The 25,771-nt window shown below is 40.8% G+C and overlaps 1 protein-coding gene across 2 annotated transcripts in view; it reads right to left on the reverse strand.

Annotated features, from left to right (window-relative positions):
* Positions 1 to 214: 214 nt before the first annotated feature.
* Positions 215 to 25,771, reverse strand: part of SDAD1 (SDA1 domain containing 1) — a 31,122-nt gene continuing 5,565 nt past the window's right edge. For both annotated transcript variants that reach the window (XM_047719558.1, XM_047719559.1), the window contains exons 4-22: positions 23,654 to 23,764; positions 21,896 to 21,967; positions 21,665 to 21,765; positions 19,976 to 20,033; positions 19,303 to 19,377; positions 18,077 to 18,178; positions 17,466 to 17,535; positions 16,684 to 16,787; positions 14,610 to 14,667; positions 13,461 to 13,519; positions 12,618 to 12,694; positions 12,358 to 12,455; positions 12,177 to 12,253; positions 11,101 to 11,227; positions 8,885 to 8,979; positions 8,556 to 8,746; positions 8,365 to 8,449; positions 7,369 to 7,530; positions 215 to 2,841 (exon numbers count right to left, since the gene is read on the reverse strand). In XM_047719558.1, the coding sequence (XP_047575514.1) occupies positions 2,794 to 2,841; positions 7,369 to 7,530; positions 8,365 to 8,449; positions 8,556 to 8,746; positions 8,885 to 8,979; positions 11,101 to 11,227; positions 12,177 to 12,253; positions 12,358 to 12,455; positions 12,618 to 12,694; positions 13,461 to 13,519; positions 14,610 to 14,667; positions 16,684 to 16,787; positions 17,466 to 17,535; positions 18,077 to 18,178; positions 19,303 to 19,377; positions 19,976 to 20,033; positions 21,665 to 21,765; positions 21,896 to 21,967; positions 23,654 to 23,764 (1,770 nt within the window). In that variant the 3' untranslated portion in view covers positions 215 to 2,793. The remainder of the gene's footprint in view (positions 2,842 to 7,368; positions 7,531 to 8,364; positions 8,450 to 8,555; positions 8,747 to 8,884; positions 8,980 to 11,100; positions 11,228 to 12,176; positions 12,254 to 12,357; positions 12,456 to 12,617; positions 12,695 to 13,460; positions 13,520 to 14,609; positions 14,668 to 16,683; positions 16,788 to 17,465; positions 17,536 to 18,076; positions 18,179 to 19,302; positions 19,378 to 19,975; positions 20,034 to 21,664; positions 21,766 to 21,895; positions 21,968 to 23,653; positions 23,765 to 25,771) is intronic.

Below are 25,771 nucleotides of genomic sequence, written 5' to 3' on the forward strand. Positions count from 1 at the left end.
GAGAGGAGGAAGCAGGCTCCCTGCTGAGCAGAAAGCCCGATGCGGGGCTCGAACCCAGGACCTGGGATCATGACCTGAGCCGAAGGCAGCGGCTTAACCCACTGAGCCACCCAGGCGCCCCAAGAATAGAATATTCTAATTAAACATTCTGATTTAATGCTGAGTTGTCATGTGACACTTTAAACGGATTATAAATTTTCAAAGAATCAGAATATGAGGTTATAAACATTTATTTAATGTTTTCATTAAAAACACAATTTATACATAACTTTTAAGAAATTCTACCACTTTTTAAACCATAACTTTTATGATTCAGGAATATTTCCTACTGCGTTCCTGCTTATCGAAAGCATCAGTTTGTTAGCAAACAGCCGTTTTACTCTCTGGCCGGCTGAACTTCCCCCTTTTTAGGATGCTCTCAGCCCTATGTTATGCCTTTTCTGATAGCTCCATAAGCAGCCTTGTGTTGTCCAGTCATTCTGTAAGTCTACCTCCCTCATTGTGTCATACGGCACAAACACTGTGGCGCGCTAAGCATTCCATATGCATTTCTGTATTTCAAACTAATCCCCCCCAAATGGAGGAGGGGTAAAACAAATAATTGTTACAACTATAATCATTGTTTCATTTCACAAAGATGAAACAAAAATAAAATAAAAGCAGGTACCTAATCGTTGATGAGAAATTTACTGAATGCTCACTTTGTGGCAAATACCATGGTAAGTGCTTAGAACATTCTCAAATTTTTCAAAACAATCAACGAGGTAGGTGGTATTATATTTACAGAGAGAGAACGGAATAAATCATGTATTCAAATACTTGCTAAGCCCTTAACTTCCTGGGCACTGAACCAGCACCAGTGATACGGCAGTGAACAGACTCTGCCTTCTGTGGAACCTGCTGGGGTCACATACAAAATGGGCCAGAATTCCAGGTTCAAACATCACTTTGTAATCATTCTGAGCTTGGAAATGGGTGTTCGTCCCTGAAATGGATCCATACTCCGGACTGACAGAAAAGCAGAGACTGAAAAGTTGAAGCTCAGACCCTGATGACCTCTTCTAGGTATTTTTACCTTCTTTGACCGTGAAAGATCACTCTGCCTTTGCTGACAGCATCCAACTTTGTGAGAATCTGATCTTCAGGTTTACAGAACATATTCTCAAGGGAAGATTTATACAATAAAAGGCATCTGGCAGAATTAAGATACTATGTGATTAAAGAAATAAGAGTTAAGACTTTCACCTTTCAACTAGCTATTTTTCTATCTTGCATATAAACCTCAGTTAAGAGCAGGGTGAAGTCACAGTAGAACAGGAGTCCGAGCACAGTACGGTCTTTGGCCTCCAGGCCTCTAAGTAGGGTCCGAATGTCCTGAGGAAGGAAGGGGGAGACTTCCAGGAACCATCAGAAGTCATCCGGCAAAGCTGTGAACCCTAGGGGCTATGCCATTTCTAATTTTATTTACCTCTCTCAAGGAGACACCCAGTTCAAGAGTACAAACAAAAAAGGAGAGAGAGAGAGAAAGAGAAGTTTCAGGTCTGAAATATCAAATTTGCATCGGACACTTCCTGTTTAACCCTGAAGCCTCTGAAGTTGACTCTAAGAACAACTCTCACCGGGCCAGGGCGACTCAATCCCTGAACTTCAAGATTTTCACAACGAAGGTCCAGTGATCTGAGGCATCTTTGCGGAAGGTCCCAAAGTTTCACGTAAAACCAAAAGTGAACACAGAGAGTGAACAAGAGAAGTTTTAGAAGCTACTTTCTAATTCTGGTGGGCAGAAAACTGCCTTTTACTCTAAAGTAACAGAGAACACTTTTCTCATCTACCACAATATGACCCAGGAAATCGGAGGCAAAGGCACCCGCTATTTCCAAATCAATGACTTGCAAACAGAGGCTGACCATGGCCCTGTGTCCCCTGAAGTCTACTCAGCCACACCAAGGGAAGGGAGACCAGCACAGCAGTCAAGACACACAACAGGACCTATCTGAGATTAGGAAGCTTTTATTGAGACAAAGCACACAGTGGGCTGAAAATACCACAGCATGAAGGCAGGCTGGGGAGACCAATCTGACTTCTTTTTCCTCTATGGTGGTCCAAATGATGAACTAAAGACACTCCACGATTACTATATACTTAAGGCAATTAAAAAAGCAAGGTCATAACCAAAAAGCCTATACCTGGCATTCAAAAAAATACTTACAGTTTTTGGATGGACTAAAAGAGCTTAATTGGCTATGAGAAACCTGTACAGCAGGGACCTGTTCTGAGCAGGTAAGCCTATATACAAGTAAGAACCTCTTACTCTTGTAACATTGTCCCGTTTAAAGAGAAAATCTTGAACTCCCATGCCCTGCAGAGGCCTCTACGACCCCAGTGAAACAAAGACCTACCTCTACTAGAGAACTATTTACACTGCGCTCCAGATACACATCCGACACACCTCTGCCCCCTCGCATTTCCCAAACAGGCTGCGAATGCCTTCTGGGAGCGTCATGGCTCACTCATTCTTGTATCCACAGTGCCAATCAGCAGGCACCCAACATTTTTCTCCTTTGCATGAATGCGTAGTGAAAATGATTTTACACCACCACTACCAGTGACATTTCACACATTCCCACTACTACCCATCTCCAAAACAGAAACACTAAACTGCTACCAAGTTTACTGTGTTTTTCACAATAAAGTACTTTAGGACTCTTTAATGTAAACAGACAACCTTGATTAATTTTCAAAATAATGATACAAATGTAGCATTCTTCTTGGGATGGAAAATTTGCTTGGAAGTTACTTCATTCTTTTTCTCTTTTTCAAAAGTGCATCTCGTAGTGCCAGCTGGAACATAAGAAAAATTATTTAAACGTGGGAGTCTTAGGTACCCCGTTATACTAATTTGGTTATACAGCAGTGTAGCAGAATGGAATCACTAAATCAACACATCATCCTGAGGTGTGAGTGTGTCTTAGCTGTGTGACGGATGCTATTCCACGAATTCCCAAGCACTGTTCTTTGATTCCTAGAAATTTTTTAAGACCCCTAGCTTTTGAATTTTAACAATATAGATACGTGATTTTATTTGTTTACTTTGAAGAATTTTGGGGGGTGGAATTGGCCTGACTTTCTATCTAAATGTTCAAATTTTTTGGATTTTATGATTTTTAAGTTATTGATTCCTTGCCTTTATTCATATCTGGGTCTTGGTATGTCTTTGTAGACAGGCAGAATAGCTAAGGGTAGACACTTAAGGTAGAAAAATTAAGTTCATTTTAACCTAATTTGTATGGCTGAGGAGGCATTTCTCCGACTCATCCATGTCTTAATTTCTCATCTGTAAAATATAGAATCACAGTACCTACTCATATTGTTGGATACTGATTGAGTTAAAAAATGGAAAGCTTTAGAATAGTCAAGGCACAGAGTAAGAACTGAATGTCAGAGGATGATGTTATAACCCAAGGTTACGTAGGTTTAATTCTGCTCATTAAACTTTGTAATAAACATCTCAGTTCCCTTCCCCCTTCAACCGCCACCATTTGAACACAAGGAACCTGTATATTCTCCCTCCTCTTCCTTTACCTTTCTTAAGGCTGCACTGCAAGATCCTCCTCTCTCTGCCATAAGCTTTACCTTCCTTTTCTAGTCTCACCTTTTTACGTATTCTTTTTAAAATTAAGATTATTTATTTATTTATTTAACAGAGAGAGAAAGAGAGAGAGAGTACACACACACAAGCAGGGGGAAGGGCAGGCAGAGGGAGAGGGAGAAGCAGGCTCCCCCAGAAGCAGGGAGCCCAATGTTAGGCTCAATCCCAGGACCCTGGGATCATGACCTGAGCCAAAGGCAGACGCTTAACTGACTGAGCCACCTAGATGCCCCACCTTTTCACATATTCTGTGAGTATACTCCAAAAATGTGTAACAAGACCTCATGCCGGGTGTCTGGGTGGCTCAGTGGGTTAAAGCCTCTGCTTTCGGCTCAGGTCATAACCCCAGGGTCCTGGGATCAAGCCCCACATCAGGCTCACCACTTGGCGGGGAGCCTGCTTCCCCCTTTCTCTCTCTCTGCCTGCCTCTCTGCCTACTTGTGATCTCGGTCTGCCAAATAAATAAATAAATAAATCTAAAAAAAAAAAAAAAAAAAAAGGACCTCATGTACACTTGTCAAGCCATGGAAGGCCCTTTTATTTAAAACAACAAAATATCATGGAGGAGTAGAAGGGGTATGAAATGTGATTTTTCCAGAGGGTGCTTTGGGTGTGAAAGAAGAGAAAATATACACTGGTCTCTAGCCCTGGATCCTGGCACAGAGCTCCTAAAACTGGTAATTTCCTAAGTGATAAGGGCATCTCCTGTTAATATTTGTCTTTGACCCTGTCCCTGACACAAGGCTCCCCAAACCCTTGTAAATTCCCCGTGATAAGAGCACTAGGAGCATCTTTTGTACTGAGGCAACCAGACGGGTTCCTGGAAATGGGCTGGTCTAAGAAAGACCTTCGAATTTTTGGCACCTTCCACCCTGAACACACATGATTTTCCAGAGAGGGGAAAGAGGCTGGAAATGGAATTAATAATTGATTATGCCTATGTGATAAAGCCTTCAAAAAATCTAGGGGTGTCTGGGTGGCTCGGTTGTTAAGCGTCTGCCTTCGGCTTGGGTCATGATCCTAGCGTCCTGGGATAGGGCCCCACATCAGGCTCTCTGTGCGGCGGGAAACCTGTTTCTCCCTGTCCCACTCCCCTGCTTGTGTTCCCTCTCTCGCTGTGTCTGTCTCTGTGTCAAATAAATTTAAAAAAAAAAAATCCCTTTAGTGTGAGGCTCTGAGAGCTTCTAGGTTAGTGAACACATCTGCACTGGGAGGGTGATGTATCCCACGTCTGTCCACAGGGACAGAAGGTTCTGCATTCAGGACCCTCCCAGACCTTGCCATATGTTTCTCTTCACCTGGCTGTTCATCTGTACCCTTTAATAAACTGGTAAACTTAAGTAACCATTGCCCTGAGTCCCGTAAGCAGCTGTAGCAAATTAATCAAACCGAAAGAGTGGGTAACTGGTCAGAAACACAGGTTATCACCTGGGCTTGTGACTGCTTTCTGAAGTGTGTGTGTGTGTGTGTGTGTGTGTTTTCGGGGAGGGGAGCTAGGGAAGGTGGCAGGTGCAGTCTCATGACACTGAGCTTGTGGGATCAATGAATCTGTGGGATCTAACACTACCTCCAGGAAAACAATGTCAGCACTGAATTGTAGGACACCTTGCCAGTATTATAGAAAATTGCTCGCATAGGGACAAAACATTCACATGCTGGGTGACCATAAATGTCAGACGTGTAATGTGTGAGGAGCAAAAGATATACACAAAAGGTAGACTGAAATGGGTTCTTCTATTTTAGATCACGTGTCCATTTGGGGGATACTCTGAAGTTGCATGGCCGATCCAGTAGCCATCAGTTACACGAGGCAATTAGACATTGGAAAAATGGTTAGTCCAAGCTGAGATGTGCCACAAGGGTAAAACACACTGGCTTTCATTTACTTCAAAAACAAGAAGGTACAGTATCTAAAAACTTTTATACTGATCACATATTGAAATGATACTATTTTGGATATATTGGGTTAAATAAGATATATTACTAAAATTAATTTTACCTCTTTTTATTTATTTTAAAATTATTCATGCAATTTGTATAGAATTTCTATTGGGAAGGGCTAGTCTAGAGAGAAGAAGAGAGTAAGAGAAAATCAGGAACCCAGAGTCAAATTTTGTAATGAAGAGACCTTGAAGAAAATATGGGGCAAGGACCCATAAACAGAAATTCTACTCTTAAGGTTCTAAATGACAAAGAAACTGGAGAACAAAGGAAAGACATTCTTGAACCAACAAGTCCAATGTCCCATGAACTCTTACTTTTAAATAAAAAATCCTTTCACCTCATGACTCAAGAGGTGCTGACGAGGAACGAAGCTAGGCTTCCATATCATGCCAGAAAAAATCTTGCTGAAACAACAGAGAAGCAGGGAGTCGGGGAACATCCTCGGTCACAAAAACTTCATAATAAAGGAAGGAACAAACCATGCTAAAACTCAGTGGTTACTGTTCTTCAACCCTACCATCCTACAAAGGTCTGCTGCAGGACAAGTTAACAGACTGAATCAATTCAACTATGAACTTAAATTGAATTGGCAAAGTCCAGATATTTATTTATTAAGATTTGTTTACTTAGAGGGAGAGTGAGAGCAGGAGGAAGGGGCTGAGAGAAGAGAATCCAAGCAGACTTCCTGCTGAGCGCGTGAGCTCAATCTCATGACCTTGAGATCCAGAGTCAGAGGCCTAACTGACTGAGCCCTGCCGCACCCCACAACTCAGGTATTTAAAATCCGAAAGGGTACTTTCTTTACATCTCAATTTTACCAACCTCTCTTCAAAATGCTGTCGCTGTATTATTTACATGATGTTTAGAACCAGAATAGTTTAGAACCAGAAAAATGAAGTAAGCAGATAGATTTTATTTTTTAAGTATTTTATTTATTTGACAGAGCCGAAGCAGGAGGAGCAGTAGAAGGAGAGGGACAAGCAGGCTCCCCACTGAGCAGGGAGCCAGACACAGGGCTTGATCCTAGGATACTGGGATCATGACCTGGGCCAAAGGCAGACACTTAACCGGCTGAGCCACCCAGGAGCCTCAGGTAGATTTTAAATGGCACCTTAATTTAGTCAATACTCCCGTGGTGCCCCCACAGATGGAACACTGCCCTGGAAATTGGGCCATTAACTTTCTGGCCTGGCAGGCTCATCCTTGGCTAGCAATCTAGGAACACTGGTTTGCTCTTGACTTGGTTTCCTGGCGATCCTTCAGAATACATTTAGAATGCTCTGGCACATTCCCCGTGGAGAAAGGTAAGAAAACATGAATCTGTTTTATTATTATAATGAATTACTAAATAAGCCAGCCAGCTGGGCAGCACGGGACTACACAGCAAAGCCTGTACATGGATAAAATGAAATCCCTAAAACCTGTAAACATAAAAGCTTTGCAAAAGGGCACATAAGGAAGGATCGTATTGTATTTCACAGATGCAGTGTCGAGACCGTTAGCATAGGGCTGACCTTACAGACCGTCTAGCCTCCACTCCTTTGATTAGAGAGGAAGAAAATGGACTCCCCTTTGGTCACACAGGTGAACTCAGCCCAGTCAGGTGTAGGTTTTACATGTCCTGACCACTTTCCCCTGTCCATGCTCTCCAATAATGCTCCCCATTAATCCTAAGACACACGTAACACAGGGTCCTAAAGGCACAACTGCCTCAAGAGTAAAGAAGTCTTAAAACGAAAACAGCGCTCTAACCAATCAAGCTTCACTGAACTCACCTGCTTTTCTCGGAAGGAACGCTTGTTTTTTGACCGGACGTTATGGCTGTATCGCATCATCATAAAATTCTTCTGTTTTTTCTTCTCTTTATTTGTGGAACTGGAAAATGGGTTCATTTTGGTTTTCTTCCTCACAAATTCTTTTCGGTCTGTCTTTCCGGCCTATTAGCACACACACAAGAACATTTCAAGGGTTACCTCCCCCACAGATGCATCTCCGCTATGCCGGGCACTCTACTGGATGCCAAGGACAAAAGGAGGATGGAACTCAGTCCTTGTTCCCCAGTAACTCGCTCGAGGGGAGAAATGACCATGGTACATTGAAATGGGGCAAGGGAGCTCAGTGGAAGAAAAGGACATAATTCAGCCAGTCAGATCAGAGGAGCTTCCTAGAAAGGAATGAGTGTTTTTGGCAGGATGAAGGCATGCACGGTGGGAGAAAGGAGGGGGAGGGTAGAGACTTTCAGGAAGTACGGACAGAGAATGAGAAGGAGGAGAAGGAGAACATGGATTTTTAAACTCATCTGAACAGGTTCCAGTACCAATGGAATGCAGAGGGTGATGTGGAACCAGTATGGGATGGTGCGCAAAACAAATAGGGTGTAGACACCGGAGCTGGCAAGACAGGAGGCTGGAGAGGCTGGAGAGGCTGGAGATGTGCAACCAGATACGGCCACAGCACCTGCCAGAGGCTTTTCTTTAATGACTATAAACATCCCCCTGCTTTCCTAATAGCTTGGATAAATGCACTGAGCCGCCCAGATACCAGCACAGGTGAAGGCCCTTTCTGTGTTCCACATCTGGTTTTGGGTTGGTGGTTTCCTGGCCATTTGTTAAAACTCCTCTAACAGAACTAACGCCTATGCATTTTCTTCTACGCTATTTATACCTTTATTTAGAACATCAGAATAAAATACTGCTCTTCATTTTAGTTCATTTTTCACCTTATTTGCTTTTTGTTTGAAGAACCAGGGACTGAAATGGTACTTCACTTACCATGGCTGTTGCTAGCCGTGTCTCCTTGTCAGACTTCGGTTTCTTATGAAGGCGTTCAATGTCCCGAAGAGAAAGCAGCTCGCCCCTGCAGTGAAGGACAAGTCTCGTCTGAAACCAGGGCGGAGGCCCTTCTCCCGATACGCTCCACCACAGGAGCGGGCGGGAGCAGCGCCCGGGATGGGTCGTTTTACCTGGACTCCTCATCACTATCAATTTCAACGTATTTCCTCTTTTGGGCTTTCCCCGGGGCAGCATCGAGTTCCTTCCTCATTTGGGCCATGCGGATTTTCTGGAAGTCTTCCTGAGTTAACACGCGGCTCGTGCTAACGGCTGCAGCTTTGGCTTTCCGCTCCTCCACGGGCATGCTGTTGAGTTTCTGCGACTTGAAAGCACACGAGAGAGGTTTAAAGAGCTACTAGTTCAAGTGAGAGCGAAGTCATCCCCACGTCCCCGCCCAGCACGAATTAGGTCTTAAGAAACATCGGAGTGAGGCCCTGTACGAGGACATTCCAGGACTTACTATTTCTTGCTGTTCTTCGTCAGAAGAGTGGAGCACATCAACCCACTCGCCGTCGGCATCTGCCTCCTCACTGAGACTGGTACTTTCCCATCCGTCTGTGTGACACACAAGACATTGTTAGTGCTGTCACTTTATGTTGTACTCACGGTAAGTCTAAATAAATTCAGCAAAAGTAAGGTAAAACTCAATGGAGCTCTACTGACCAAGAATTGGACAATGTTTATTGTTAAATAAACCACATCAATTTAACTAATTTATAGAACGGGAAATAAGCACTGACCATGTATCTACCATATGCTAAAACCTTATAATCACTTTTTTTTTTTATTAACTCTCATGACTCAAAACAAGAGGAAGAGACCCTGTAAGTTAAGATACCTACCCCAAGCCACATTGCTAGAAAATGTGGCCGTACGGTGAAATCATAAAAATCATGTCTGAATCTAAAGCCAATGTTCTTTCCACCAAAACAGCAACCGGACATTTCTCTTGGCCTCACAGCAAGGGTCTGACAACTTGTCTAAGCGCATTTATACATGTTTTTAGAAACTCGTTAGAAACAGTCATTCAGAGAACGGAAGAGGAAGATTCTGGATGTGGAAGGACCTTGTAGATACCTCAATGAGGAGGAAGTAGTTCTTAGTGGAGTCACGGCACAGTAAGCTTTCGAAATCACAGATACTTGCAATTTTTCAGTTGTTCCCCACAAGGAAGTGGTTCATCTTTCTGGTATGGCATATACACAACCACCCCTGCGGAGGCCTCAGCTCTAGCGCTGTCTGGTCACTTGCTACGTTCCATCCTGTGTCCTACACTGTAATGGTTTCTTTTTTTTTCTTTTTTTTCTTTTTTTAAGAAGATTTTATTTATTTATTTGACACAGACAGAGAGATCACAAGCAGGCAGAGAGACAGGCAGAGAGAGAGGGAAGCAGGCTCCCCGCTGAGCAGAGAGCCCGATGCGGGGCTCGATCCCAGGACCCTGAGATCATGACCTGAGCTGAAGGCAGAGGCTTAACCCACAGAGCCACCCAGGTGCCCCCACTATAACAGTTTCTTATATCCTTCAGGGCTTTGCTCAGTTTGCCTGGAAAATCTCCACTATTCTACCATTCCACGCTTATTAGTCAAGATATAGCTCATGGGTCAGCATCTTTGAGGTTTTTTTTTTTAAGATGTATTTATCTGAGATAGCACACAGGCCACTCGAGCAGGTGAAGAGGCAGAGAGGGATTCAAGGAGACTCTCTGCTGACTGGGAAGCCTGACACAGGGCTCAATGCCAGAACCCTGAGATCACGACCTTAGCTAAAACCAAGAGTCAGATGCTTAACTCACTGAGACACCCAGATGCCCCTCTTTGAGACATTTTTTGAACTTCTGAGGTAGACCTGACTTCTCTCTTGCCCTTAGGCCCCATTTCAATCATAAATCCTGGTAACACTTTATTGCTGAGCTATTTAAGAAAGGTCTTCAAGGGGTGCCTGGGTGGCTCAGTGGTTGGAGCCTCTGCCTTCAGCTCAGGTCATGATCTCAGGGTCCTGGGATCGAGCCCCGCATCGGGCTCTCTGCTCTGCAGGGAGCCTGCTTCCTCCTCTCTCTTTGCTTGCCTCTCTGCCTACTTGTAATCTCTGTCTGTTAAATGAATGAATAAATAAATAAATAAATCTTTAAAAAAAAAAAGAAAGGTCTTCAAGAACAGGACACCATTCATCTTTACACTGACAGTGGCTAGCTCACAGGTAATGCTTTACAAAGTTTTGCTGATACAATTAATGAGTTAATATGAAGAAGGCAGGACTCTAGTAATCAAGGAATAAAGGCTAATCCTGGAAATCAGAACGGAGTCTTTTCAAGCATTCAATAACGTTCAACAAGTGTTCTCCTTCAACAAGGGGACTGCTTGTTGAGGGACTGCTCAGGACTAATCCTCATCATTTTTTCTAGGCAACAAAAAAACTATTATTTTTCCCAAATGCCCTGCATGCTCTATATAAGGGGCAGCCGTCCTGAGGACGTGACCTCTACACTACAGTGCAAGTTTCCTAAGAGCAGGAACCATGCTCATTTTGATTCCCAGTGCCTGTTAACAGTGCTTGGCACACAGTCCTTGCTCAGTAAGTACCTGTTCAATGAATGTTCAGTCAGCATAAAGATTTCAAGGTCAATACAGCATAGGAGTGATTTTATCTCCAATAATGGTGAAATGAAAACGAACCTTCATCGTTTTCAGCATCCTCTTCTTTTTCAACTTCTAGAACTTCTGCTCCTGGAATGTAATCTTTAGCATCCAATTCTCCATATTCTTGCACTCTTGCTTCTAGGGAGGCCTCTGTAGGCTTCCCCTAAAGGAAAGAACATTGATTTGAAGATTTATTTATTTGAGAGAGAGACAGAGTACGCATGGGTGCTTGTGCTCGTGGGGGTAGAGGCAGAGGGAGACAACGTCAAGCAGATTCCCTGAGGGGCACGGAGCCCAAGCATGAGGATCAAGAGTTGGATGCTTAACCAACTGAGCCCTCAGTCACCTCCTCCACCCCCTAAATTAAGGGTTTGTTTGTTTGTTTGTTTTTTAAATAAGGTTTTTAATAAGCTTCTTAGCATTATTCACGAAAAGGATTCTTAAGGCACCTGGGTAGCTCCGTCAGTGAGGCATACACTCTTGATCCCAGCTCAGGTATAAAACTTAGGGTCAGGAGTTTAAGCCTCCAAAAGAAAGGACTCTCTAAGATGATGAAAGTAGAACGGAGAATCATGAACAATGGAAGTAATCAAACGACAGAATAGTTGACTTATGCCTTGGGGCAAAGTAAATCCCTCAGCCGGGACTCTGCCTCCTACTTCCTTGCTCTCCTCTGATATGATCCGGAAACTGGCAGTGAGTAGAGAACAACTACTCCAATTCTCAAGTCTTGAGATCGCCAGCTCTCTTTCTGTTTCACACACACATTTCTCTTCCTTCCCGCTTCCCAAGAGGTCCTACCTGGCTGGGGAACAGCCTGTTCAATACTGGCATCAGTGACTGACTGATCTCTGGAATTCTCATCTGTTAATGATGTCACAAGCTTTCAAGAGCAAACAGCTTGATGGGTCTGTAAGACTCAGTCAGCATTAAAGAGAGTGTGCCGACTACAGAACAGTTAAAGCGACGAGATTTAATTCAATTGAGTTCTGAGAATAAAATTACCAGTACTCATAATGGAAGCTTCAAAAACACTGAAACTCACACTGTAGGAAGCTAGTCTCACCTTCTGAGAGTGTAACCTTTGATCAACATATGCATGTCTCACTCACCCGGAATTTCTTCTGCAACATCTTAGGATTCAGTGTTCGGAAGAGCTGAATCAAAGTTCTAGCAGACATCATCACATCTGTAAAATAACACCTTTAATTAGGAACTTCAGAGCAAAGAGTCTATTGATAAAAAAGAGTCACTTGATATTCTTTGATCTACGGAGAAAAACAGGCATCTTACTCTTATCTCTGTGTGTTTTATACTGAACCAGGTCTTGGAGAAGTTCTTCAGTCATGGCTAGAGGACATCGAGCTGTTATCTCTTTTATAGCATTGATTCTAGAAAAGGAAAATGAATTTAAAAAGCCCAAACATCAATCTCAGATGGTTTAATCTAACGTTTCCTAAAAAGACTAAATCAAAAGGTATATAAATTGGGGACTTCCAAGGTCAGCAGTCCATTAAAAACATATCCTCTGCCTCCAGGTACATTCTACATACCCTACTGTCATGACCTCCCCAGAGTTCTTGTCGGTGACAAAATTGTTGGCCACAGTCATGAGCACTGACTGAATGATCTGAATTGGGAATAAAAGAAAAGAGGTGAGTGCTGATAAAATGCCTCTATCTACTCAAACATGTGAGGACGAAGGGACAACAGACTGTTCACGTAAAACTCTTCCATCCTCAGTCTGGGAGTTGGAAGGACTCAAGACTGAGAAAGATAAAAATACTTCGGGTAGCAGTCTTCCTGGCTATCCTTAGCTTAAATTCTGCTCTCTTTTAGTATTATTTTTCAAGTTGGATTTAAACAATTGCTTTGACTCAGGACAACCCAATGATTTTGCTTTATTTTATTCTATTTTATTTATTTTTAAGTAGGCCCTACACCCAGCATGGAGCCCAAAACAGGGTTTGAACTCATGACCCTGAGGTCAAGACCTGAGCCTCCTGAGATCAAGAGTTGGATGTTTAACCAACTGAGCCACCTAGGTGCCCCTCTAATGCTATTTTAATCAAAGAAAGGAATTATCAGCGTTGAAAAATAATTACTATAAATAAGTTTACTGGTACTCTTTTTAAATTTACTGATATTCTTGACTTCTCTGACAAAAGGTTTAGCAATTCAAGTCAGAATTCTCAACAACTTTTCTAAAATGAACTTTACTTTTCTATAGAAAAAAATTTTTTTTCAGTTTCTCTAACTAAACTTGTATGTCCATCTCTTTAAGAGTTAGTGTCTCTTCTCATTTTGAAGAAAAACCGGCTCTGCAGGAAAAGCCACCATGATATAGTTTGTAGTGGCACTGCTAGGAGACAAAAATAAGGGGTAAGAGTTCTCACCTCGGGGGGTACTAAGTGATGAGATGCTTGGGCAGCATACAGAAGGATCTTTGTTACTTCTAAAAATGTAAGAGAGCAGAAAGATCACAGTCGGTTTACTGTTCTGCCTCTCAGGACTACTATTAAACACGGCAAGCATGTTCTCGCCTTAGACGCTACTGCTGCTTAACTCCACCTGGAGCCCCCAGCCCCAGAGCCCTGCATGGCTCACATCTCACTTCCCTCAGGTCCCTGCTCAGTCGCTGCCTTTTCAAAATGCCTTTCCTGATATATTCTAACCTAGAACCTGCCCCAGCAATCTGTATTGTCTTTATTCTTCCCTTTTCCTCAAAATACTTATCTTCACGTAGACATTTTATACACAGCACTCTCCGGACCTCCCTCCAGACTGTAAGCTCTACGAAGGTGAGGACATCCTTTATGTTCTCTGTGGAATTCTTAGCGACTAACTCAGTGTCCAGCCTAGAAATCACTAAATAAATAACTAAAAACATAAATATATATGCATGCTCTCCCTTCAAAGGGGCAGCGTATATTAGAAACAAGACCTCCGGCCAAAGGAAGAAGTGAGGTGAATCCCAATTTGCCATTTATTTGCCGAGGGACCCTGGTCTTTTTATTTCTACTCCTCACAGGACTGAAGCGAGGATCTGGTGAGATGATTATGTAAAGCACTTAGCACAGCACCTGGCTCATGTTAGAAGTTCAATAAATGCTGGCTTCCTTTCTATCTTGGTTCAAGGTCAAAGGCAAAAGCGACCATCTCTTCTTTCCTGCCCTTATGTTGTTTTTAACTGAGAATACATGTGAGGACAATGATAACGTAACATAAAATTCTGGTATCTATTACAGTTACAGTAGGTCAGATTTCTTGTTTAGAACTTTCCACCTGTTTAAAATATTACAAAAAGACTTGCTTTGAGAATCCAGTCTTTTGTCTTCTAAAAATAACTGTTTCTTAAAGTTGATAAGCAGAATAATTAACCCATGACAGACTGGGGTAAAGAAAACAAAAGGGTTTCCCTCCCCTCTTCTTAAACAGAACACACTTTACTCTTCACTCTTGCCTTTAATAATTCCAAAACAAAAGGCATGGGTAGTTATTCCAACCCAAGGTCAGCAAAGGAACGTGGCAAGTGGGAAGCTTACCTCTTTGGTGAGGCTGCAGAAATCTTTGCAGAAAGGGGTAGAAATTGAAGAGAAAAAGCTGTGGAAAGAAGCATAATCTTTAATACTTACGTAACTGATGCTCTAGAGTTTTATTTTTCCCTAACGCAATTTTCTCACCATGCTCAACTAACTAGGGATCATTTTTTATTTTTGTTTTTTCTCAACAAGTATTCATGATCCAATGTACTGTGTTACCCAAGGAAAGGGAGGGCATGCTGCTGCCATCCTCATTATGTCAAGGAAGAAGTATATGCACAATAAACTAGGAGGAAAAAAGGCAACCAAAATGTAACATTCTTCTACTTTTAAAATCGGTGTGGCTGCAGAACTAACTTTTTTAAGTCTTCAAAGATAAAGAGGATTCTAGGAAGGAACAGCAATGATATTAAGGCTCCAAAGCAAGGGATAAAATAGTTAACTCGAGCCTGAATAGTACCTGGTATAATTTAATCACCCAAACCCCCATGGTTCTCATTTTATTACTGGATACCAGTCTAATCACACTGCAGGAAGCTCACTATTTAGCTCAACACTACTCTGAGCTCTGTATTTTACAGAGAAGACACTAGCAGTCTGGAGTCTACCTAAATAAAGGTGACAGAGTCTAGTTACTAAAGCAACTGTAGTTTAAAAACGGTAGTTGACATACAGTATCGTATTAGTTTCAGGAGCCCAGCATCGTGATTTGACATTACCATACATTACAAAATGTTCACCAAAGCAGCTGTAATCTTTAACTACAAGGAGAGAAACTTTGCACATGGACTTGTCTTACACAAAGTTCAGAATAAATTAGTTTTTTCTATTTAGCCCCAAAGCAAAACCAGGACCAGACCAGTAATAAGGAAGATGTAGATTCAGTATAAAGATGGATGCTCAACTGTAGTCAGTTGTGAAACTCTAGTATCACTTCTATCAAACCATGCTTAAATTACACATCACCTCTGCTTTTCTATGAAGCTCAAATTCAGGCCTGACATGAAATTTCTGCACAAATATAACATAAATTCATCTGGTAATCCTGCGTAGGACTAGAGCCCATGGAGAAAAGGCATTTTATTCATTAAGATGTTAAGTTTTTCTTAGAAAAAGGGAACAAGTGCTTTCACTCACATGTACTTTAAATTTTAACTGAATACATGTTGACACTGCTAGATTTTCAATAAATAAGGCTGTTTTACTTTTCTTCTTTGAATAAAGTTTTTGAAGGGGGTGCCTGGCTGGCTCAGTTGCAAGAGTATGCAACTCCTGATCTCTGGGTCACGAGTTCAAGCCCCATGTTGGGTGTGATTACATAAAAATACATACATACATACATACATACATACATAATACATACGTAAATTTTAAGAGCTTTAAAAAATAAACTTTTTTTTTTTTTTAAACTTTCCGAAGAAGGGAACACATTCAATGATGTACACAGCAGCAAATCTCAAGAGTGAAATGATAGGGAACAAACTCAATGCCATTTCTTCACGGCCTAACTTTCTAGAAATCTCATTTTCTACAATAGCAGTTGGTCTGTGAGTATGTGTGAAGTTTCCATATGTACGCACTATACAGATATACGTATATATGTATACAAAATACCACCAAGGAGCTCCTACAATTTAATTCAACATGAAATAAATGACCAGAGAATTCAGGCTTGCAAACACTGAAAATCTCCCACCAGCGTGGTCTGGAAGTCAGTAAAGCTATAAAGGGATAAAGAAACTGCAGAATGGAGTAATAGTTGATAAAAATACATAGGTTATGATGGCTCAGAAAAATGTACATGTCGATCAAATAAAGTAGAAAATCAGAACACAAAATAGTCTGTCCATAAAAATACGTGTAGAATTTAAGATCCATATTTACTGATAAGAAAACAAAGTGATAAAAATTGCTATTTTCAGAGTGGAAGATTTTATTCTTCTCTAAATTGTATGGGTTTAAATGGTTTTGAGGGATAAAATTAAGCCACTGTTCTACCTTAGTGGCTTTCCTTTCACCAGGAATAATTCTATTTCTAATATTCTCACCAAAATGAGAAACATAATGTAATTCGAACCTCGTGAATTCCCACCAATCTGGAGACGAGGTTCATGAGCATCATTTTCACCTCAAACCTCTCCGTAGAGCTCTCTAGCTGCTTTAGCAGTTTTTCTGCAAAATCTGGAAAGCAGAAGATCAGAGAAGTACACTGTGAGTCCACGGTCTGTACAGCATTATCTGACAGGTGTAGAGAGAGGCAGTCGTTAGATCAGTGACTGTGGTAGTGAGTGTGGCAGATCAGTGATTGTGCCTGAAATCACTCTGCTGAACCAGGACGGTTACGAACAGCAGCAACACAGAAGGTGAAAAGATTCACACACAGGGGAATGGACTTTCACTGGTGCCCAAAGTTAAGTCTGAAGGATCCCCAAAGTTTTGAGCATCCACATCTTGACTGTTTGATAAGAGCCCCACTTAACAGTTCTCAGAGCCTTGCTTCCCAAAGTGGGGTCCACAGACCATCGGCAGCTGGTCTACCTGGTAGCTTGTTAGAGATACAGTATCTCAGGCCCCACCCTAGACCTACTAAATCAGAATCTGCCCAATAAGAGATTATCAAGTTTTCATTTAGTCAAGCACAATGTCCTACCACTACTGTTCATTAAAGACATAAAGAACTCTTCTTCCACATTCTTATTTTGCTGTGGACAGGGAATTACAACTTTAGAACACAATTCCCCAGGCTACAACCAACTAGTAACAACAATTACTGTTTATTAAATGCCAGGGAGCTTATATTCCTTGGTAACAGCCAGAGAAAAAGCCAGAAAGGAAGTTGGCAAGTCATAATTATAATACCTTGGGGATCATGAATCAAATGAATAGCTGAAAAGTTAAACACCTCTGGTTTCTTCTTCTTCTTTTGTTTCTGAAATAAAATGAGAAGAAAAACATTCACATTATATCACACTATTGCAGGAGGGGAACCTACAACAAATTTCTTTCAAAAACTTTCTTTCAACTAGAACTAAACGTGGTTTTTGTCTTTTTACATTAAACCTCGGAAATGTTCCAGCAAATAGCACCTGTGAGACTTAAAAGAATTTAGAAATATAGACATTTAAAGACAAAGAAGGGCTAAATTAATGAGGTTTCAGACTAACCATTACAAAATACAAAATGTATTTCATTGGTATACTCTTCTGAGAAGATGAATCCAGCAAAAACACCCTATTATAGGCCATCTTGATCACAAGTGAAAAGTGAGTTTAATCAAATTTATTCAAGTCACAGGCTTTGCTAGAGCTGAAAACATTTCATCATCTAAAAAACCAGTACTTAAAAATTCATCACACATTTCTAAGTTTTTCAAAAATTCTATTTATTTCAAATTCTTAAAAGCTTTTGCTAAAAACCCCATATTCTACAGTCTAATGATTCCTACCTCATTTGCCAGGTGCAAGTCTCACCTTGAGTACTTTCATAGCCTTTTCCAACCTTTTCTTGTGTTTGGAGCTCTTCTTCCCTGTGGCATATTGCACTAGCAGGTCTCTTGCTGTTGGTCCTTCATCCTGAAGAAGAAACTACTTTGTAAACAAGGAAAATCTGCATAGAAGCAAATGGTAAGGCTTTCAGAGACTTCTTTGCATTTATACTCTGCAACTGCTATCAAAAATGAGCACGACTTAAAATTCAATAAAAAAGATTTGCCTATGTGTACAAACAGGTACATATAAAGACTGTCACTGCAGCACTGATTTTTGTTTTTATATTCTGCTTTTAATTCTTATGCAAGTATAAAATACAACTTTGTTTTTATTTGAAAAAAGAAACTGGAAACACTATCATTAGGAAAATGCTTAAGCTATAAAACATTCATATTCTGGAATATATGGAGGTTAAAAGAAGGAGGTAGATCTATATGTACTAAATGCATTGGTATATCTATACATACAACACAAAGAAAGCAGGTTGCAGACTAAGGCACATATTATTTATATATATTTCAAAGATCTAATATACATAGAACACATACACATAAAGGCATGGGAAATAAAATGGTTATCTGTGAAGATGAAACAGGGAAGTGGGAATAAGACAGGATCAAGAAAACTTTTACCTATAGTATCTGTAATTTTTTTACAATAAGAATATATTATTCACACATTATTTAATGACAAAATGAATTAAAAGAGCTTATTACATTGTCTCGTACTGTTACCACAATGCTAATATGAGAAAGGATATTTTTTCTTAGAATTTTTTGATTTTACTAAAAAATATTTTTTAATAAAGAAAATTTCATGACATATATCTTCATTTTGCCTTTTAAAAAGATGCCACGATATTACTCCTCTCCTTCTCTGCACACCCTGTGATACGGATACCATCTCAGAAATTACACGGGCAGCAATCTTCATTCTAAGTGTGTATAATGAGTTACAGGTACAGCTTTCGAACTAAGAACAAGGCTAAATGAATCCAATTAGTTCTTTACCCAATCTTAGTGAATGTAAGTGACAAATTCTAAATAGAATAAAATCTCAGCATGGCAGAACACAATCGAAGATAAAGGTACTATGTAAGCGTCTTTCTAACTTGAGCAGTCATGGATTTTATAATCTGTACTGGGAGCAACAATGAAATCTGATAGACTACGGTCAAGTTCAGAAGCATCTATGGTTGAACGTATAACCTCAGATTCTGAGTCGCTGTCCTGTTTCTCCTCTTCATCTTTCCCAAGGAAAAATGTCAAAGCAGCAACCAATATCTAAAGACCAATCAGAACGAAGTCAATTACTCACCCCAGCTTACAACAAAGAATAAATACTTCTGTTTATGCATTATTCTCGCACAGAACTAGGATCTGAAGGAACAAAATCAGACTGATGGGATTTGGGCCCATTTTTCTCAATTAAAATATAATGTTGTAACATTATTTGTCCCAAAAGTATATATAATTTTAAAAAGATATATTTAGATAAGAACAGCCAGGCTCTACGCAGTTACCCTTTAAGTAGACTATCAGGAATTTCTACATCCCTGCCCCTACCCCAAAAAGTGACATTGTAGCCTTTCTAACAAAAAGTCAAACATATTCTTAAATTTCTTTCAGCTGTGCCCGGGCCCAAAGGAATAGTCAAGAATCACAGGAGAAAACAAACACTAAGGCTATCGTTGACTACAAAGCTTTTAAAAAACTCCTAACTTCGTTTGCCTCCTCTAAAGCACAGATGACCAGGGACCCAGCCTAAACACAAAGGGAGCGGCACGACCAAACGCGAACTGCGAGCCCATACGGGCACCTCTGCCACCCATGCCCATCTCCTTGCTACTCGCGGCCTCCACACAGCCCTGCGGACGCTCACCTTGGTGACCTTGGAGAAACACGCAGTTGTGATCACATTGACCGTTTTGGCATCATTCCTGGGGTAGGACAGATGAGTGTTTTCCAAGTAAATTTTCATTCTCTTGCATTTCAAAGCATTGACAATGGCACAAAACAGACAATATATATTCCTGCATGTTAGACTCCACAGTTTAAAAAGTTGTGGGTTGGGGCGCCTGGGTGGCTCAGTGGGTTAGAGTCTCTGCCTTCAGCTCACGTCATGATCCCAGGGTTCTGGGATCGAGCCCTACATCAGGCTCTCTGCTTAGTGGGAGCCTGTTTCCTCCTCTCTCTCTGCCTGCTTCTCTGCCTACTTGTGATCTCTGTCTGTCAAATAAATAAATAAACTCTTTAAAAAAAAAAATAAATAAAAAAATAAAGTTGTGGGTTGCAAAAAATAAATAGTAATAGGAAAAAAAAAAGTGATGGATTGCTAAATTGTCAACCATAGGTAAACAATTAAACTTTAGCCCAGTCTTATGTCAGAAAACTTTGCAGCCATTTAGTATGGGTTGTTTTGAGGAATTTTTAATGACACAGGAACACAGTCAAGAGAAACAAAAAAAATGAATAAAAACTTCATAGTACGGCAAAATCCAACCATACCTAAAAATTCGTATGTTAAAGGGGGCATCTGGGTGGCTCAACTGGCTAAGAGGCCGGCTCTTGATTTCAGCAGGTCATGACCTTACGGTCTGGCATCTAGCCCCATGTGGGGCTCTACATTCAACAGGAGTCTGCTTGAGGATTTCTCTCCCTCTCCTCTGCACCTCCCCCTGCTTGTGTGTGCACGCCCTGTGATACAATAAATAAATCTTTTATTTTATACAATAAATAAATCTTTTATTTTTTGAAGATTTTATTTATTTATTTGACAGAGAGAGACAAAGCGAGAGAGGAAACACAAACAAGGGGAGTAGGAGAGGGAGAAGCAGGCTTTCTGCCTAGTAGGGAGCCCGATGCTGGGCTTGATCCAACGACCTTGGGATCATGACTGGAGCTGCCATTTAACGACTGAGCCACCCAGGAGCCCCATAAATAAATAAATCTTAAAAAAAAAGATTACATTAAAGAAAGATCACATTAAAGAAAAAAATAGAGGAGAAAATATCATAAACTATTAACAGTGATCACCTCTGGGTGGTAAAGCTATAAAAAAAAATTGAAAAACCTTTCTAGCTTCTCCTAATTTTTTGTTGCAATGAATATTACTTTTATAGTAAAAAAGACATGAATTGGGAGCAATGTACCAATAAACCAAAGTTTACAGAGCCTGATACTTTACATACATGGGATTAACGAACTTGAAAATCCTCAGAGTGGCAGAGTAGAAAGAGCACAGATTTCACAGTCTGACTCTGGGTTTGAAGTTCAGCTCTGCCCTTGCCTAACTACTAAGCTTACACTCCATGAACTTTAGTTTTGTCACCTATAAAATGGGGATAATGCCAGATAAGCTGCATTATGTTGTTCTAAAGGTTGAAAGAGATCATATGAGGTGTAGGCGGCTCAAGGAATGGTTGCCGATGTTATTAGTTATTTGGATTGCTGTTTTTAAAAAATTTCCAACTTAATCTGTAACAGAGATCAAGAAAAATATTTGTCTATATACTTTGTAGTAATTATAAATGAATGAGAGTCTCCTTCTCAAGAAACACATATACGTTACCAGATGTTTCTTCTGTAGAGCTCAATCATCACATCCAAAGATATCTTAGCTGCAGTTGCATTGCTGTCTCTTAGCATGGTGTACATGAAATTCTGCAACACCTTAAGAAAAAGAGGAGAAAGAAGACTTAATATAACACTGTATTATATGTATAACATGTACAATGTATAATATGTATAACCTGTACACTGCTGGTACATACTGCGAACATGGGAAATAAAAGGTACTTACTATGTTCACCTTATTGTTCTTGTGTTTTGCATTGATATTCTTGATATCGGTGACGATATGTGTGTATAAAGTCTAAGGAAAGGAAACAAAAACATACACATTTAACTAACATTTCTAATGTTGTTCAGTTTGGAGAAAAGTACAAATGCATGGGAGAATTTAATTTTACCTACTTTTCATTATATAAGCACCATAAATAAAACATAAAGCAGCAGCAAAAATGCAAAAGGGAAGTTGCCCTAAAAAGGTTGAACAAGGAGTTACCATATAACCCAACAAATCCAAGAAAAATGAAATATATTTTTACACAAACATTCACAGCAGCATTATCCATAATAGCCAAAAAGTGGAAACAACCCAACTGTCCACTAACTGATGAAAAAACAAACAAAATGTGGTACACCTATACGACAGAGTATTACCTGGCAACAAAAAAGAAGGGCGTACTGACACATTCAACAACACAGAGGAACTCTGAAAGCAAGATGCTAAGTGAAAGAAGCCAGACACAAATACTACATGTTGGGGGATTCCATTTGTATGAGATACCCGGGACAGACAAATCTATAGAGACCAAAAGTTGATTAGTGGTTACTCAGGCCTGAGAAAGATGGGGAAATGGGGAGTGAATGCTAATGGGAATGGGGTTTCTGAGGGGGATAAAAATTCTCCAAAATTGACTGTAGTGATGGTTGCAAACTCTGTGAATATACTAAAAACCACTGAACTGTACATTTCCAATAGATGAATCATATGTGAATTATATCACAATAAAGTTATTTTTATAAAGGAAAATTGCTCCATTTACTTAGCCCCTAACCGGTATGCCAATACCACAGGTGCCCAAAATATGCTCCCATAGACAACTTTTATGTCACAGTGAGGCCCAGAAATACAATTGCTAAAATCAAATGGTGGCAGTCTCTAATACTCGGAAAAAAAGTTTTTTAATAAATGCAAACTTAAATTTTTCTTTTTCAATTTCTTTTACAAACTTTCAGCCCTAGTATTATTACTTATACAAGCAAATACGAAGTCACAGGGAAATCTCAATAACAAAAGAAGTGTTTGGGAGATAAGGTGGGGGCGGTTAGAGTTAGCGGTGTCCAGTCCATGCTCTGATTTAGCTCGCTGGTGAAGTACAGTTGAAAAAGGCACGGGTTCCAGGGCCATACTGCCCAGGGTTATATTCTTGCCTCCCCTTAACATGGCCCGTGACTCTGGGCATCTTACTCTACCTCCTCGTGCCTCAGCCTTCTCATTTGTAAAATAACAGTAATAATAAACTGGATCTCATGTTGTGAGTAAACAAATATTTAAAAAGCTCTGAATGGTAGCTGGGAAAAACCAAGCACTCAATAAATGTTAGCTATTAGCACCATGTTGTATGCACAGAAGCACTGATTTTTTTCCTATTAAAATTATTCTTAACTGCATCCAACAACATGAAGTATTAAGAAATTAATCTATAAGTTTTAGGGGCGCCTGGGTGGCTCAGTGGGTTAAAGCCTCTACCTTCGACTTGGGTCATGCTCAGTTCCTGGGATCGAGCCCCGCATCGGGCTCTCTGCTCAGCAGGGAGCCTGCTTCCCCCTCTCTCTCTGCCTGCCTCTCTGCCTACTTGTGATCTCTGTGTATCAAATAAATATATAAATAAATCTTTAAAAAAAGAAAAAAAGAATTCAATCTATAAGTTTTAACGTCACTGCAAGGAAAAATGAAAATATAAGGGGGGAATAAAGCAATTTTGCTGCTCACCTTTCGCAGAAGCTTATCATGGCAACGCAGAAGTTCAAAGAAGAGTTCCAGCAAACTCGATGGGTTGATGAGATTCTTATTTCTCAGCAAGATCAAAGCTTTGCAAAACGTCTAAGGAAGGAAAACATACCATGTGATAATGATGAAATAAAGATGAGAAAAGGGAGCATGTATGTCCCAAAAGAACATGCTACCTTCTACTAATTAGAAACTATTCTGGGCATTAGAACAGAACAGTCTCTGCCCTCATGGACCTTCCACTGGGAGTGGGCAGAAGAGCAGACAGAGGAGCAAGGAAGCACATAAACAGGTGTATCTCAGACAGTGACATGTGCCATGAAGAACGGTAATATCACTGATACGCAGTGACTGTGGGGGGGCTGCTTTACACATGGAGGTCAAGGAAGTGTCAAGATAGGACAAACCCGGGGCGCCTGGGTGGCTCAGTCGTTTAGGTGTCTGCCTTCGGCTCAAGTCATGATCTCAGGGTCCTGGGATCAAGTGCCACATTGGGCTCCCTGTTCAGTGGGGAAATCTGCTTCTCCCTCTCCCTCTGACTCTTCCCTGCTTGTACTCTGTCTCAAATAAATAAAATCGTAAAAAAAAAAAATGACACCCCCTAGTGACCCATGAATGCACAAAGATAAGAAAGGTGGGGTAACCAGAATAAACTGGAATCATCAATCTGAATTTGTGACCTTCCAAGACAGCCCTTGGATATACTGTTAGCACCAAGAATCAGCCAACAGCACTTACAGCCTCCCGCTTACCACCAACTTTCACAAGTACCCTTATCGATCAAGGTTTGGCTTCTACTACCGTTCTGCATTAATGGAACAAGTAATCCTTGGAGAGTAGTTGATTCCGAGTCTTGTAGCAGAAAAAGCAGTAAAAAAGGTTTTAGAATGATTTCTGCCAGAATGTAAGGATGCTTTCAAAAATAACAAGGGCTTAGGGGCACCTGGGTGGCTCAGTGGGTTAAGCCTCTGCCTTCGGCTCAGGTCATGATCCCGGGGTCCTAGGATTGAGCCCCCGCATCGGGCTCTCTGCTCAGCGGGAAGCCTGCTCCCCCCCCTCTCTGTGTCAAGTAAATAAATAAAATACAAAAAAAAAAAAGAGGAGCTTAGTCAAAAGGACTGAGAAGCTCCCACTGGCCAGGTGATAATAATTTGAACAAAAAAATAAATAACACTTAAAAAAAGAAATGAATACAAGGGGCATCTTTGGTTAATGCTGGTTAAGTGTCTCACTCTTGGCTTCAGGTCAGGTCATGATCTCAGGGTCAGGAGATCGCCCTGCGGTGGGCTCCAAGCTCAGCATCGAGTCTGCTTAGAGTCTCTCCTTCCCTTTCCCTATGTCTCTCCCCTCTGTACTCTCCTCAGCACCACAAAATACATGGGTATTTTCTTCCTTCCATTAAGAAACAAAGTCTGTTCGATCTGTATTAAGTAGGAAAAAGTGAACAAAAACTTGGGAATAATTCAAAAGTCCTGGGAAAATAACAAAACACTAGGCAGAAAGTCCAGCAGCTGCTAAGGACCGGCGGTCATCACAATCAGCTGTTAGAAAGAGGAGCCACAGGTTTGTTTTAGGGATGCCCAGGTGGCTCAGTCAGTTTCGTGTCTGCTCAGGTCTGGATCCCCGGGTCCTGGGATGGGGCACCGCATCAGGTTCCCTGCTCAGCGGGGAGCCTGCTTCTCCCTCTCCCCCTGCCTGCTGTTCCCCCTGCTTGTGCTCGCTCTGTGTGTCAAATAAATAAATAAATACATAAAATCTTAAAAGGAAAAAAAAAAAAAAAGGAGGATCCACCAGCTTTTTAAAATGAATCCTTTAAAGAGGAATGTTAATTACACAGACTCAATCCCTTGTTTCCGAGGAAAGGAAATCTCCATTAATTATTTTTTAAAGACCTATTAATCATGATAAAAAACTATAAAGAAACACACACATTTACTTATTTAACAATGCCTGCAGACCGGTTTGGTTGGGTTCTATGAGACACACAAAACTTAAAGGAAACCTAATTCCTTGGGAAGACAGTAAGTCTCATACTCAAAATCCCAATCTGTATGACCCATAGGGACTTGAAGTTTTATGACGTAAGTAGACGTCCTTTGA

This window comes from Lutra lutra, chromosome 2 (assembly GCF_902655055.1).
Source record: "Lutra lutra chromosome 2, mLutLut1.2, whole genome shotgun sequence".
Taxonomy (NCBI): Eukaryota; Metazoa; Chordata; class Mammalia; order Carnivora; family Mustelidae; genus Lutra; species Lutra lutra.